The 15,320-nt window shown below is 45.3% G+C and overlaps 2 protein-coding genes across 2 annotated transcripts in view; one reads left to right on the top strand and one right to left on the bottom strand.

Annotated features, from left to right (window-relative positions):
• Positions 1-577: 577 nt before the first annotated feature.
• SNU13 (small nuclear ribonucleoprotein 13) lies at positions 578-4,102 on the bottom strand. Its single transcript, XM_038155748.1, has 3 exons — positions 3,980-4,102; positions 3,045-3,165; positions 578-2,475 (listed from the first exon to the last, which is right to left on the bottom strand). Exons 1-3 carry the CDS (start codon positions 3,980-3,982, stop codon positions 2,213-2,215), a joined length of 387 nt encoding a protein of 128 aa, XP_038011676.1. The 5' UTR covers positions 3,983-4,102; the 3' UTR covers positions 578-2,212.
• A 26-nt stretch (positions 4,103-4,128) lies between these two features.
• The window catches only part of MEI1 (meiotic double-stranded break formation protein 1), a 38,203-nt gene continuing 27,011 nt past the window's right edge, over positions 4,129-15,320 (top strand). The window contains exons 1-10 of the mRNA XM_038155740.1: positions 4,129-4,258; positions 4,536-4,659; positions 7,004-7,054; positions 8,899-8,969; positions 9,738-9,843; positions 10,387-10,590; positions 11,794-11,924; positions 12,435-12,549; positions 13,346-13,462; positions 13,978-14,077. Of these exons, the coding sequence (XP_038011668.1) occupies positions 4,142-4,258; positions 4,536-4,659; positions 7,004-7,054; positions 8,899-8,969; positions 9,738-9,843; positions 10,387-10,590; positions 11,794-11,924; positions 12,435-12,549; positions 13,346-13,462; positions 13,978-14,077 (1,136 nt within the window). The 5' untranslated portion in view covers positions 4,129-4,141. The remainder of the gene's footprint in view (positions 4,259-4,535; positions 4,660-7,003; positions 7,055-8,898; positions 8,970-9,737; positions 9,844-10,386; positions 10,591-11,793; positions 11,925-12,434; positions 12,550-13,345; positions 13,463-13,977; positions 14,078-15,320) is intronic.

Genomic DNA, 15,320 nt, shown 5'->3' with positions numbered 1-15,320 from the left:
TTAGTGTCCAGATTCCTGTGTGTGGCCCACAAACTATCCTGTCACCAGTCTGTAGTGTGACACGTGTGGAGCCAGCTGTGACCACCCTTCTGGCACTGTGACTGTCCTAGCTGTGCCAGCACGCTGCTGCTCCTCTACCTCCACAATGCCTCCAGAGAGCAGCTAGCCTGCATTGAGCTCTGCAGTACTGAGACTACATTACCTGTTACACTTCCAATCAGCCTGGAATAGTTATTTTTAATAAAGATTTGCCTAAGTACACAATTTATTTTGCCCGGGGGCAACAAAGTTTATGTAAATGCTTGTCTTAGCAAGGCTTGAAGAACGGAATAGTGAGAGTATCCTGTCTGTAATTCTGTGAATTGAATTCTGCAAATACCCTTGTTAACATCTCTTTTGGCTTGCTAACCCTCAAGTACACTATGTTCCAGGCTTTGGATGATTGTGGCATGTTTGTTCTAGGTTATTATATCTTCCTCCTGGTTTGTTTTTTTTGTTCTTTTTAATAGCAGGCTAGCATATTAAGCAGAAGTTCAAAAGGGATGGTGATGGAGTGCTTCAGAGCATAAAAAGACAGTTTTGCTTGCTCAAGTATCCTTTATTTCTGCTCCTTGTGTGCTTTCTCTTACATCATCTGTCTTGGTACAACAAGGCAAATCCATGGCAAAGCTGTAGTTCTAAACACAACTAGCTCAACAGTCAGCATCACTAGAAGGGAATAGGAGCCCTTCTAAACCTCATACAAATAAAAGGATTCTGAAGTATTTGGATCAAGTTGATCTCAGCAAGGATTAATGGTATCAGCCATTTACAAAAATATACAAATATGATGTCTTCAGTCTTTCATGAGCTGACTTCAGCTGCTTGGGCTGTACTTAGGAAAGGTATGAAGTTAGTGCCTCTGTGGAAACATTACAGGAAAATTTATTTTCTGTTCTGCTATTGCACCTAATGGAGTTTCCTCACTATTTTGCTTTAGCATCCTGCAATAGGAAATAGGTTTGATATTCCAGCACAGGGTTTTAAACTTTTCTGATCGGAGCAGAAGTGCATTTATGATACAATATGTATTTAACTAAAACTAGATCCATAAAACCACCACTAATCCAGACTGCTGTTGGTGCTCTATGCTGCTTTTCCAGGACATGAGATGATTCAGCATTCTCTTCTTGAGACAAATATTAATTCATCTGAAAAATTACTTGTTCTCTGTTTCTCTGGCCATGCCTTAAAAGGGTTCATCTTCAGTCAGGTGACTAGAGTGCAGTAGCTAAAAAGCAGGGTGCTTTTTATAATCAACAGCCAGATGTAGGATACTCATCAGCCACAACAGGCTGCTCTCTGCTATGTGTTTTGTACTTCACTTCTCTAGGAAACCCAACCTCAGTGGTAACAGTCCATGCAAAGGAAACTGAAGGAGAACAAATTACTGCACTGCAATAGCCTTTAGGCAACCTGGGAGCAGTTTAGCTTTACAAGCAGGAACATTCCAGTTAGTTGCAAATACTTCACCAAGGGAATGACAATTCTATTTCGCTTTGCAGCATTTTTTATTTTTTCTTAAAAAGTCAGTATTTAAAAATAATCAAGTGAAGAGAGTTCCCCTTGTGTACTGCCGTAAGATTTCTGCTTGCCGTGCGTTTCATAAAGAAGTCTCTTGTCTGGTTTCAAGAACAAGGGGTGTGCTATGTGCGCTGATCTTGGCTCCATCTGCTGCTACACAGTGGCTGCTGCCTGCCTTACACCTGCCTGTGCTGCTCCATCACTTACTGACTCCAGCAGCCTGAACACAGGGAACCTTTTCCTCAGTAGCCTAAACCGTTCAGAAACAGAGTTACACCTGCTGGAGGCTCAAGCTTAGCAAAAATACTGCACCACAGAGAAAGCTGATAGGTGGGTTAAAAAAGCCCTGAGCAGGCAGAGAGGAAGACAAGGGGGGACTTTTTTTTTCTGTCCTTCTTTTAAACATTAAACAGGAAACACAGTTGTACAGTCACTTTTCAAGAAGTAATACAATGAGAATGAATGTGTTGGAGTGGAATAATAGAAAAGTAAGGGGATAGGAGGCGGAAACACTAGGAATTAAGCAATTATTAAACAAAAATGTGGCATTTTAAAATGAAACATTGATATCAAAACTATCATCTCAAGTGAAGCTAAACATTTCCCCTAATCTGCGCTTTCTATTTCACAAACACACTCTCATGGGCACTTAGACCAACAGTCTTTCTATAGCTTGCTGTACAGACTGGATCTGAGGCTTTAGCTGTGATCCCTCCTTGATGGTGATGGAGCAGGCGATGACAGGCCGGGAAACGCCGCACGCCCGGCCCAGGGCTTGCTTGGAGCGCACAAACACGTAAGGTACGTTCTTGTCCTCGCAGAGAAGAGGGAGGTGCAGGATGATCTCCAAGGGCTCCGCATCTGCTGCCATCACAATGAACTCTGCTATCCCTCTGTTCAGTGTTTTGGTGGCTGTAAAAGAAACGGGAGTCAGTCTAGGTCTTTCTGGAAAGCACATCTAATGTACAACAACTTCAGGATATACTGAAAGTGGCATCAGTGGGAAGATCTCGTGAATGAGACGTGGGTTCTAAGAGATTGCTGAGTTTCTACCCTTAGGAATTGTGGGATTTTTTACAAGTTTGACTAGGTGAAGCCCCAAGCAACTGTGAAGGGGGTTGTGTGCAGGTTGCACCAGAGGTACCTTCGAACGCAAATCTTTTATGGTTCTGAACTGGTTAGGCATCTGGTAACCCCAGTGCCACATCACTGAAGCGTGCATGATTATAAACCATGCACCAGGAACAGTTTGGGAATCTACTAGAACTGCATATAAATGTCAAAAAGACTACAGCTTAGTTCTGTCCCTGAATCTTGTTAAAGCAGGCTTGAAGGAGGAGAAAGGAGACACACAAGTGCAATAGCCAGGACTATGTAAAATGAGTGATTTACAGCTACAGAGAAAAGACAATCTCTACCCATGGCATCTCAAAAAATCCTTGTTGTGACTTGTAGCACACTTTCCAACACGCAACTCTCACCTTCATTGGCTCCTTTACGTAGCTGCTTATAGTTGCAGGATTGCTGCACAAGATCCAGCAGTGTTTTGGTGAGCTGGGCATCAGCCAGCGGGTAAGCTTTGGGATTCACTTCTGCCTCACTCTAAAGGAAAAAGTAAAGAATATTACAATAGGAGCAAAGGAGGCTTTAGTTCAATCAACACTACACAGGCATCATGTCCACCACACATGCTGATTTCTGAAGTCGTGTCTAATCTGCTCTGCCCATATAGAAGAAAACATTAAATTTTACTCCTAAAAGAGTAAGGATTCTTCTTGTATAAAAGGGAAAAGTAAGGAAGATATGCTTTACATCAAAGTGAAGAGTGTATCTACTCACAATCTACACCCTACAAACCAGCAGCAGTGCACTTATGGGGCAGTCTTCAGGCGTTTAATACCACCAAGACTACACAAACTGAAACACTTCAGTGCACCTCAACAGTGCAAATTAACAGACTAACAAAAATTCTGAAGAAATCACCAGAAGAGCACGTATCAGGGTGATTTCTGCAAACCGCAAGCACCTTCTAAACGTTAACATGGGTAGCGGGGTGGCACACAGCGAGGTCACAAGCGGTGTTAGCGACTGGCGCTGGCAGAACCGCGGCCTCTGCGGCTCCCAGCACGGCGCGGGGGTGACCCCAGACAGAGTCCCCCGGTAGCGGGTGTCCCCAGGACCGCCAGCCCCCAGGACCGCCAGCCCCCAGGCCTTCTGCCCCGCAACCGGCCGCACCCCCGCCCTCCACGTGCTGCCCGCCGCGCAGCCGGAGGGCGGCCTCCCTCTACCCCAAGCGGGTAGAGTGGGTAGGAGGAAGAGGAGTAGTAAGAGGTGAAGGAAGAATAGGAGAAGAAGAAGGGAGAGGAGGAGGAGGAGGAGGAGGAGGAAGGGGAGACCGCGGCCCGACGCCACTCACCATGGCCGCGGCGCGGTCGCTGCTGTCGGCCCGAGCGCGCTGTGAGGGAAGAGGCGGGAGCGCTGCTGCGGCCGCCGGAAGGGAGGCGGTGCCGGGGCGGCCCCGCCGCGGAGCCGCCGTCCCCAAGAGGGGCGGAGTCGCACGGCAGCCCCGGTAGCGCCGATGGCGGCGGGAGTGGCGGCGCCGTGCGGCGACCACGGGCCGCGCTGGGCGCTGCCGCTGCGCCCGCCGCTCTGCCTCGCCTGCGCCGTGGAGACCCTGGGCGACGGCAGCGCCTCGGTGGGCAGCGCCTGCCCCGCCGCCCCTTCCCGTGTGCGGCCGGGCCCCCGCGGAGCCCCCTCAGCGGGCCCCGCCCCGCCCCGCCGGCCGGCTGGCTGCCCCTCTCCGGCGCTCAGTGTGGGGCCGGGCCCGGCCGGTGTGGCCCTCGGCCGGTGTGGCCCTCGGCCAGTCCTGTCGCCTCGGCACCTTGCCCTGGTGGCCCTTTTCCCCTCAGGGTGGTGGGAGCAGCGCGGGGCTCGGGCCCAGGGCCTAACGGGCTGCTGTGCTTGATCCGTAGCTGGTGCGCAAGAAGCACGTCCTGTCCCGTCTCCAGGATGCCCTGGCCTGGCAGGCGCTGTCAGCCGTCCAGCTGCTGGCACCAGACGAGAGGGTGTGCATGCATTTGATAGGAACTCTCTTTGGTAAGAGCTCTGCTGAGGCCTGGTGCACCAGCAGGGAGGAGGTGGTTACCTTTTGTTGAATGCACGTGAAGCTTCCCCACATTTGAAGCCAAAACAAAAGAGCAAAAGAACGTTGAGGTGCCTGCCTTCATACTTCCACCGTTCTGTTGTGTAATTGCTCCCTGCAGAAAATGACCTGTCACTGATTTAGAATAGGTTAATTAATTTTCTCATTCCCCAAGGTGCAGGATTGGCATGTTCATAAAGCTCTTGCGATTTTTCAAAGTATCTTGACATATCTGTAAAGTCCTTCTGGAGAATAGGGAGTGCCTGGCATTTTACTCTTCCCTGAATGCTTTCCATTCTGGTCTCATGCCTCTGGAGTTATATGAAGATTCATACAGAAATCAAAGTGTGAGCCTAAAAAGGTGTTGCAGGATTTAATATTGAATGTGCAAACCACAAATCTCATGTAGTTGGATTTTTTTTCCACCATCATTTTACATTTGGAGAAATCTTTGCTACTGTACAACTAAAACCTGCTGCTTTCTGGTGAGTCAGCCTCAGCAAAATAGTGTTCGGCAGGATGTCAGAAAGTGTCTTTCCTGTAAGTCTCTGTGGTCTTGAACTTCTTTTAATGGAACTTTTCTTAATGGTTTGCATAGCAGGGAAACGTCTTTGAAATGTCTAAAATCTTGATGGAGAAGAAATAATGGTCTCAATGAGGGAACAGTAAGGCAGGAAGGGAAAGGTGGAGGGTAGAAATAAGAGTGCCTTCAAAGTGCAAATATACCAGATTCCTTCAATTCCACCATCTCATTTGCACATCACAGATAATTCTTGTTCTTTATGGAAAAGTAGCCTACAAGACCCTATCCCTGCCTTTTCACACTGACTTGTTCAAGCAGTTGATTACCCATAAATAGTTTTGGGCACGTTTTGGAAGCAGCTTTGTTAGAAGCAGAACTTCATGCAGTTTTTATTCTGTTAATTGCACAATTTTTTTAATAGTGTGTCACACATAATCCTTTAGAGTCGTGGAAAAAGTGGTGATTGTGAACAATTCAACCCTACACTGTATGGCTCTAACACAAAATGCCCCAGAAGACAGGGCTGCTGTGCTTTCCTTTCAGTGCTCTTGTCTGCTTTAATAATTCTCTGAGAAGAGAATTCTCATTATGATTGGGTAGTTTGAGGACAGCTTTGGGTTTTACTGTGCTTGGTGGAACTCTTAGAGCAGTTGGAATCCTAAACTTGAGGCTACAAACAGTGGTGTGTTCATTTTCAATAGAGCTTGGATGAACCAAGGATCATTTGGTGCAAGAGTGTAAGGGGGGACCTCCCCAGAATTCGAGCAGTTCTGTGGAGGAAGTATTAGTTGTGAATTCAGGAAAATAAATTTGGAGAGAGAATATTGGAATAAGCACAGGCAGAAGAAAGGGTTAGAAAGGTGGAATGTTACTTACGAGGTGGTGTGTTTCAGATAAGCCTGAATTTAATGCAGCTAATATTGTGATGTTCAATAGTGCTGTATACAAATCTTTTTAAAGAGTTACTAAGAACTGGGTAGATGAGGCATGAAATAAGTAATTTCTTCACCTGTCATAACATTGCTTTAGTTGGTCAAAATTCTGAGACATCATGGAGCCTTCAGAGGGGAGTTAGTTTGATTGGATGTATTGAAACAAGTGATTTAGTGTGGCAGAAGTGGGGATCCAAGCCATATGCCTGATGCTATAGGTTTGAAGGGGCTGGGAGGTGGAGTTTCTTGTCTGCTGGAGTGTAGTAGAGTGAGACAGTGGTTGTTTTGATATATCCAGTCTTAGGCTCTCATAAAATTAACGTGTGAAGTGATGCCTTCAGGTTCAATGAAATGTTGGAATAGTTTCCACATGATTGAAACCTGGTGTTCAGGTTTGGTTTCAGGGTTTTCAGTACTGTGGAGGGAGAAGACTGATCATAGTAACTGATAAGAACGGAGGACACAAAGGACAAAACCCACTTCTGTCATTCCCGGGTGTTGTTTCAGATGTGTAATACTGGATACACACAGTGAGATGTGGTGGTGGCAGCAGTTACATATTCCCTGACATAGGTGGAGCCATTGACTTCAACTATAAAGCACATAAAAATTTGCAAGAGAACCGAGCGTCTCATGTCCCTGTGTCCTGCTTATGGAGGCACCTTTTGCCATACTCCTGGAGAGTATTCATCCTCATCTGACAAAGTCAGGCTGGTGTTATGTGAAGCAGGGAAAACGCAACAGTTCTGAAAAAAAATCAGCTCCTTTTAACTAGAAGGAATTGCAGCACTGGTGATCAGAAACAGGAATGAGTTCCATGACCTGTTGTGGTTTGTCTTGTAGGGATGTTGCATTCTGTGGAAGACAGCAGTGCCCTGAACCTATTAGTTGAAGGTGAGAGACAAATGCCACATCTCAATTACTGGCAGTTTGTGAAGGGGACAATCTGTCTTGTCTGATACCTGTAGTGAGATGCTCAGCTTCGACACATCTTCAGTGGGGAAGACCATCAATATCCATTCAACAAAAATGAGTGGTCTGCTCCAATATTGGGGGGCAGGGGAGTGCATGCATTTATAAATATTTAACATTTCTCTCACAGGTTCTGTGTACGTCATGAGTTTAATATCAGATAGGTAACAGTGCCTCAACTTCAGCATCATTGGACCTGACCAAATTTTCAAAGCAAATGGAACTCTATGGGATCTACTGCTTTCTCCTCAGGAGTAGAGGGTATTTGTGATTTAGCTGTACAGGCTGTGGATTCCTCTTTGTGAGCAGTCCCTCATTTGAAAACTGAAGGAAATGTCTGTAGGGCTGACAAAGGAATTTCTGCAGTCCAGTTAACCCTGGGCACCTCTGCTGAGTCTACAGATATCAGCAGTGCAATGATGCATTTCATGACAGCCATGAAAGGTAAAAGGAGCTATGATAAACTTCTTCCAGAGGGATTTTAGTTTCCAGACACTTGCTTGAAATGGGGTTGAAAAGTGGAGAAATCTCTCTGTCGTGTTACCAGTCTGTTGAGAGATGGATGCTCTCTAAAAAAGCAATTTTAAATTAGTGTTGCCTAAGTCTTGAAAGTGTTTTAAGTTTCTGAGGGTTTAGGGCAAGAAAGGGCTATTAAGCCACTTATAAATCACCTGTCTCAGACATGCTTCTGCTGAGATGTGTACTCTGTAGCTGAAGCAGGTCTAGTATTGCCTTGGATATACCAAGAAATGGTGAGCCCAGAAGTCTCTGGTATTTCTTTTTAGAATGCTTTCCTAGGATACGAATCAAAAGTGTAGGTTTTCCAAATGAGTCATGCCATGACAGCAAGCTGCAGCCAAGACAGCCTTACCAAACCCTGTGTAGAAATGTGTGCAGCGTCTCGGTGAAGGGGCTCTTGCCAAAATTTTATCATCTGAACATTCAGGTGCCAATTCTAAAAGTACTGGAGGAGGAACTTTGCTTGCTGCAACTGGCCTGCTGGTATATGTGTGAAGGCACAAGCAGCCTGCCAGGATCAGGCAGCTCCCTTGTTAGGGATTTGGTTAGGGAAACCCCAGGTGATGTGTTGCCACTGCCTGGAAAACATAATTTCTTGCTGATTCCTGTTATTAGTAGAGAGCTGACAAAGTTCTTACTATAATAACAGCACTTGCTTGGGGCTGAGGAGGTGAACAGCACCTCAGAGGTGACTAGCACCGTGCTTTCTGGCAAGCTGTATGGGACATGTGCAGTGGGGAGGAATGGCTGATAGACTTCACTTATCTTAGGGACAGTAGCAGCTGAAGGAGGAGCTCTGAGTGTGCATCTAAGGATCCTCAGCAGTTTCAGTTCTGATATTTTCTCTGGAAGGATGCATTTTTAAAGGCCAGTTTTCATACAGTAGGAAGCCTGGTCTATTCAATTACCATAATTTTTTATGCTTTTAAGCTAGGTTTTTTTCCCCTTCCTTTCCTGATTCCTTGTGTTTACTTGCTGTCCTGAGGCCCAGTTTGTCACTTGCAGCTCATTTCCATGCGTGGTTTGTAGTGCAGCTGAAGCAGGACTGCTGGAATGATGCCTCAGAGAGCTTGAGCTGGGCTATCAGAAGTAATAGTGCTGGGAGTGCTGCTGTAACCCTGCTCTCTCAGCACGTCTGTGCTCATTGCATTTCCAAGCTCTTTGCTCACTGGTCTGCTAAAGCCCCATGGAAGATGGATTGTGAGTGCTCTTGTGTGTGTATTACTGATCCTGTTTTTTCTGCCTAGTTCTGGTGAGGCTTGTGGAGCTGAAGTCAGAACAGTACTTATACTGCATTTTGGATGAAAGTCAGAAGGAGGTCAGTGAAGATGAGTTCTCTTCCCCTTCCTTCCAGTCTTTCAGAGATTGAGGAATGAGTGGCCCTGTGAGACTGGGATGTAGCAGTGGGATCACAGAATCATAGAATGGTTTGGGTTGGAAGGAACCTTAAAAATCATCTAATGCCAATCCTTCTGGCATGGGCAGGGACACCTTCCACTAGACCAGGTTGCTCAAAGCCCCATCCAACCTGACCTGGGATGTCCTAATGCCAGTTCCCCAGCTGCGATGTTGGCAGTGTTACTGTCTACCGTGGAGTTTTTATATTGTTCTCATGATGCCTTGCAGCCACAGGGCTTCGTGATATTCTTATGAAGCTGTGTGGTTTCCTCAGATACTTCTTTTCCTAATTTATTGTTCAGTTATATGAGGAGCTTTCCCAACCTGTGCTATGGGCTCTCACTCTCTTAGTTCCTAAGTTTGTCATGGTCCCACAGGGTACCAAAAAAAGAGAAGCTGCAAAAGTGGTGAGAAATTAATCTGCTCATGTAAGAGGTGGAGCGGGGAAAGAGGAAAAGGAACAACAAGCAAGCAATTCCATGAATTAATTTAAAGACATTTTGGAGACTTAGTGTGATATTTAGGGTTTTCCTGTGGTTTATCCCAAGTGGTGAAGAGGGCCCATCTTTGGAAAAGATCCTGTTCTGGAAGGTTATGCATCACTGAGAACTTGCTGGTTTGGGTGCATTTGTGCCTTTGGACTGTGTCCTTATCAGTAAAACATTTTCCTTCTCTGTTTCCTCTACAGCTGTGCAAAGCAACTACCATGAGAAGCAGCCTGCCCACATTTTCTCTCTTGGGCAAGCTGGCAGATGCCATTCCAGGCTTTGCTGATACTCTGGTGGTAAAGCACAGTGAGTAGTATGTCATGTCCCACTGAAGGGTGGTAGTCACAGCCCTAATACACATGCATGCATGCACTCCCCTGTCCCCCAGATGAGTTCATGAAGGTCACTAAGAAGCCTGTCCAGAAGTCAGAGTGGCATTCAGGCCTCCTGGGATACAGGTCAGAACCTTCATAGCAGCTTGTTATCATGCTTTTAGCTGGGCAAAAGCAGCCTCTGTGACCTGGGGTTGTGTGTCTGCCTCACAGGCAACATACATTTAGGTTTTTCTATCTTGATCCAGTGCTTGGGAGTCTGATGAGCAATCTGAACTGTGTGTGGAGGGAGCTAGGGATGGTGGATCTTCATATGGTGAAGAGTGAGCTCTGCTAGCTGTTTATTACTGTGCCTCTGCTCAGCGGGACAGATGGTGCTGAGCGCATCACCTGATTGTGGCATTCATTAACCTGCAGACACCAGTCTGGCCAGTAGGCTTTTGCAAGTTTTCAAGGGAAATTGGTTGGTGCTTTCAAAATGTCAGTGAATGTTTGCTGTTCCTCTTTCTCATACTAGATAATTTAGTGGATCATCTGCTGATGGGCTTGACATACCCAAATGAAAGTATAAAAGCTGCTGTCTGCTACTTGTATGGCAAACTGTACTCCTCCCCTGCTGGCGCAGAACGGCTCTCAGGACACTTTGAAGAAAGGCTGTGTGGTGTCTTCTTGAATACTCTGGGGTGTGCACAGACAAAGGAGCTGCAGGTTAATTGTTTGGGTAAGGCATTGCTGAGAGAAACTGCAAGGTGCAAGGGAAGGCTTAGAATGAGGAAGAAATCCTTGGCTGATTTAAATGCTGTAATGTGGGTTGTTCCATAGAGGATCTTTATGCTGCTTGTCCAAAGCCATTAGTCCTTTCTGTTACTCCAGTGAAGTGGCTCAGACCTGCTGCTGAGCACCCCCAGGCCCACATGTACCCTGCTGCCTCACGTTTGCCCAGCACTGACTAATCTTCAGTCTCTTCAGAGCTTGTGCTATGGCCTGATCATCCCTCAAAATGTCTGAATGCAAATACTGTGCGCAGGCAGGTAGGTTTTTTAGAGACGTGGGATGAAATCTGAAAAATACAGTCTTTAGATGTGGGGCATCATGTAAATTAGATATAGAGCTAATGTGGAAGTGGCACTTTCTTGCAGTTATCCTTCCAACTGCATGTTTCAGCAGTCGCTGGGGAGCACAATCTCAGACTTCTGACATTGCTTGTTTGTAAACTATCCAGGGAATTAATTTTTCTAGAAGGAGGCAAGCAGGAACTGGATTGCTCCTCAGCTTATCTACTCAGCTACTGGAAATAGATTATGATTCCTTTGAAAGTAGAAGTCTGTAGCTCAGACGATACCCCTGTGAATTTGTACTGATGTGTACTGATGATTTTCATCATTACCTGTAGCAGTGATCTATATTGCTGTACTGAGGGAGTTTTTTGGAGTGTGGGTATCCTTTAGCTGAACACAGCTGTTTCTGTATGAGCCTGTGGAAATAGAAGGGGAAGATGAATGCCTATTTTCTAGGAAGTGTTCTAGGGAAAATGTCTTGTCATTGGGGGTAACTGACTGTTTGGAGAATAATGCAGGTCAAGAGCTCTCCCAAGAAACAGTTTAAGGTGTGGTTACTAACAGAAGGTAATGCAAGTAGGGAGCTCCTGAGATGCACCCCTGTACATATGTGACTCTGAGAAGGAACAGAGAGCAGATCAGACCAGCAAAAATATCAGCAACAAGGGGTTGCAAGACATGGGGGTCATGGCAGTATGTGGCGACACAGTGAGAAGAAGCTCCCTAAATTGGAGGTGAGGCCCTCCAGGAGAGGGGAAGAAATTGGCAACAAGTCTTAGTCTGTCAAGTCTTAGTCAAGTCTAAACACTTGTGTGTTAATATAATCTTCACTGTGCTGCTCAATATGGTGCTCATTTCTTTTGCAGGTTTGCTAAAGGAGCTGCTGAAATCTGACCATTTTGTATCTATTCTTATGAATAATGCAAAGGCAGAGGAGGAGACTGAGAACCCTAACTTTTTAGAAGGGGAAAATCCACTGCCACTGGTTCTCAAAAAGGTGATTGCTGAAGTAGTAGGGAATTGTTGGTACATATAAATAATTTGCTGGCCTGTGATGAACCTTTATCTAAGGCACTGTATATATAAAAAAGCAGAATGTTCTGTTACCAACACCAGCAATAGAGGCTGCACTGAGAAATGGGGATACCTCTGTGGATCACCTTCTTGTCCATTCCTGCATCCTGGAGCGGGGAAAATTTTAATCCTGGCCTTAGCTGATCTTACTCACTTACATTTAAGGTTTGATACAGCACATGCAGCACCAGCATGACTAAGCCTTGGGGGCAGAACTATTCTTACTCATGATCTCTGTTGTAGTTCTCATGTGCTTTTTTGAGTCTCTTTGGTTCAGTGTTTTATCTTACCTTAGCAAGTTTAATCTGTGAAATAAATGCCGAAAAAAAGACCTTAATTTTTGTTTTAAATTGTAATAAGTAGAACAAACTGTTTCCTACTCACAGCTGCATAGCTGACTTCCTTTCTCCTTTTGACTTTTGCTTCCCAACAGCTCTTGTTAACCAGAGATGAGATGTTACAGGCAGCGAGTTCTCACTGTATGGCTGCAGTGCTGGTTCACTCTCCTAGCAGATATGCTCCTGCTTTTATCCATGCAGATGTCCCAGGTGAACAGATGCAGTAGCATCTTATTGTTCATTCCCCCGTATCAAACCTGTCCCTGGCTGTTTGGTTTAGGAATCAGGCTGGCTCCATTAAATCCACTGGTGGCATAGTGTGGTGGTCATTTTATACCAGGTGATTTTAGGAGTAGAAGGAGAGAGTATGTTTTCAACTGAAAGTTTAGAAGCTGGTGTCACCAGGCAGAATGGAGTTTCCACTGTGAGAATTTGGCCAAGTATTTGAGGTCGAGGTCCTTCTTGCAGAACCTTAGATACAAGTTTAAGCAAACTGGGTTACATCTCATTCCACTAAATATTGTAAGTTTGCTCAGATTTTGGTCTAGGATTTAGCTTTAGAATGCAGCTATGAGAGATGGTTTATTATTTCTCTGTAATCCCAGAATACAGAAATACTTTAATGATACAAAGTCTTTGGGAGATGTTAAAGTCATGAGGAAAAAAAGGTCACTGCATCTGTGATTAAGGCTTGCTTTGTGGCTTTTCATTTGTGCCAAAGGCTAGATCCACAATTCAGCTCCTTCCTACTGAGTTTGTGCTGGGAAGATGCCTGCCCATGGGTCTCTGCTCTCCAGTCACCTCTTTTTGAAGCCTAGCATACCCCTGAGCATCCACTATGTTCTCCATTCCTGCCATTGCATGGTACAGCCGTTCCCCCTGTGGCTGTTGCTATGTTTCCTCGTTTCCTTCGCCTTCCTCTGCTCTGTTCTAGGAGCAGCTGTGCCATGCTGTGAGCAGCCTGCTTCTTACCAGGGTGACCTTATTTGTGTGTGTGTGTTTGCAGAGTTCCTCTTTGAGTGTCTCTTGTGCAAAAGTGAAATCCTCATCTGGTCAGTGTACTGCTGCCTGCTCCTCCTGACTGAAGAGCGCCTTTTCTTCTCCAAGTGTCACACTGTGTATGGTGAGTCATCAGCCTTTCTGGCAGAGTGACTGCAGTAATTCTTGTGCCTCTAGCTGAATTCCAGCACTTTACACACAACCACAATTTCCAGTCAGGATGGATAAAGGACTGAAAATAAGTACCTATCAGACATGTTTGTGATGTCCAACATAGCTTGAATTTATAGTGTCATCGTCCTAATGAGTTTCTGATGAGCACTAATTCATTATAATAACCAGTTATCATGATTGACACTCTTAGAGTTACTACTAAGTATTTCTTTGGATATGCCAAGAGTAGATTTAGGAAGAATGGTTAAATTCCTTCTGTTCTTTGGGACTTATCTCCAGCAGTGAAGGTTGAGGCCTGTTATGAGGGAGCTGGGTGAACACTCAACAGTTTTGGACAGTTGTTTCTATTAGTAGCTCAGAAGAATAATTGTTCAAATCTTTCTTCCTTTTAAAAATTAATTTTGCTTCCATTCTGGAATCTGGAACGTTAAAAGCCTTTCTGTGACTTCTCTTGAATGTGTACAGGCATTGAATCTCTAGTGAGGAGTCTCCAAGGTGTCCTGCTGCTGAACAATGTGGAGTTGCACAAACAAGGGCTCCTGCTCTTCACTGAAATACTGAAACGGTAAGGGAGTACCCTGTCAGGCTTGCAGGCAGAGTTTGGTGCCCCAAAATGGAGACTGTGAGGCTTTTGCTTTTAAGATTTTCTTCCAAGATCAGATATCTACACACAAGAGTTTTTGTGTTTAAAAAATGGTGCTGAACAATCTCATCTCCTTTATTCTTGCAAAAAAGGGCCTGATGGTTGTTTCTGAACCTCCCAGCTTGTCCTGTTTGTGCTTACATCCACCACTAAATCTTCCTCTTCCTGCTTCCTTACCAGTTAGGGGGGTGAAATATCTTTTCAGCTGTAGACAGGGCAGGAGAGAAGGCCAGGAAGGTCCAGGCATATGTGAGCAGGCCAGCTCCTGCTAAGTGTGCCTCTATGACAAAACAAAGCATGCAAATTCCATGGCCTCTAGTCTTCTGTCATCATCTGAGCTAAATTCAAACTGCAAAAACAAATTCTATGCTGAAATATTAATGTCTTCTGTCACTTTTTCCCTCTTGTTTTCTGCTAAGAAATAATATACACTGGCTTGTTTTTCTTCTGTGCTTCCTGTTCTTGCCTTTATGATCTTGTTCCTATCCTGTCATGCTAGTGACAGAGTCTCGTTTTTGCCACTTAGATCCCCCAAGAGAGCCCTTGAGCAGAATTTTTGAAATGTCATAGTCAATTTTGTAGCAAGTGTCAGGGTAAAAAGGAGAAGAAAAAGCAACAGTGCTAGAACAGTGTGGTGATGCCAGTGTGGGATCTGACAAAAAGAGAAACCAGGATATGGGGAACACTAATTACAGCATTTATGCTTGTAAAACAAAGAGAACACTCTGTGCAGTTGCTCTAATTTTCTCATACACCCATTCTGTTTTTCTGAGCTTTGCCTTAGAAATCATGTTTTATTTAAAATTATATCATAATGGGGAAAGGGATCTTATGCTGCAACCTCTCATCTTGGTTTTAGCTTGCAGCTGGATTCTCCTGTGTATGTGAGCCACACATTCTGGTGAGGTCCATACAGGACGTACTGCTCCCCTTGGCAGTATGCCTCCTTGGAGTGACCCTTGTCTCTCCCAGCATAATCAAAGTGGCAGGTGCAGTTTGGGGCCCAAAGATGAGAGGTTGCAGGAAGCTGCAGGAGTGCTGCCCTTCACACTTTCCCCCCAGGCCCCGAAGATATCACAGTACACCATCTTGAAAGTGGGTTTGTGCATCTTGAATGAGTCAGCAATACTCCTCCATCCCTTCTTCCCTGCATGAGTCACTGAAG

The sequence above is a fragment of the Motacilla alba genome, chromosome 1A (assembly GCF_015832195.1).
Source record: "Motacilla alba alba isolate MOTALB_02 chromosome 1A, Motacilla_alba_V1.0_pri, whole genome shotgun sequence".
NCBI classification, from domain to species: Eukaryota; Metazoa; Chordata; class Aves; order Passeriformes; family Motacillidae; genus Motacilla; species Motacilla alba.
This window is presented reverse-complemented; position numbering and strand designations above follow the sequence as displayed.

Excerpts from the sequence above, each read along its gene's own strand:
- SNU13 (XM_038155748.1), bottom strand. Across the intron at positions 2,476-3,044 it reads ACGTAAAGGAGCCAATGAAG|CCACCAAAACACTGAACAGA; the intron begins GTGAGAGTTGCG and ends TTTCTTTTACAG.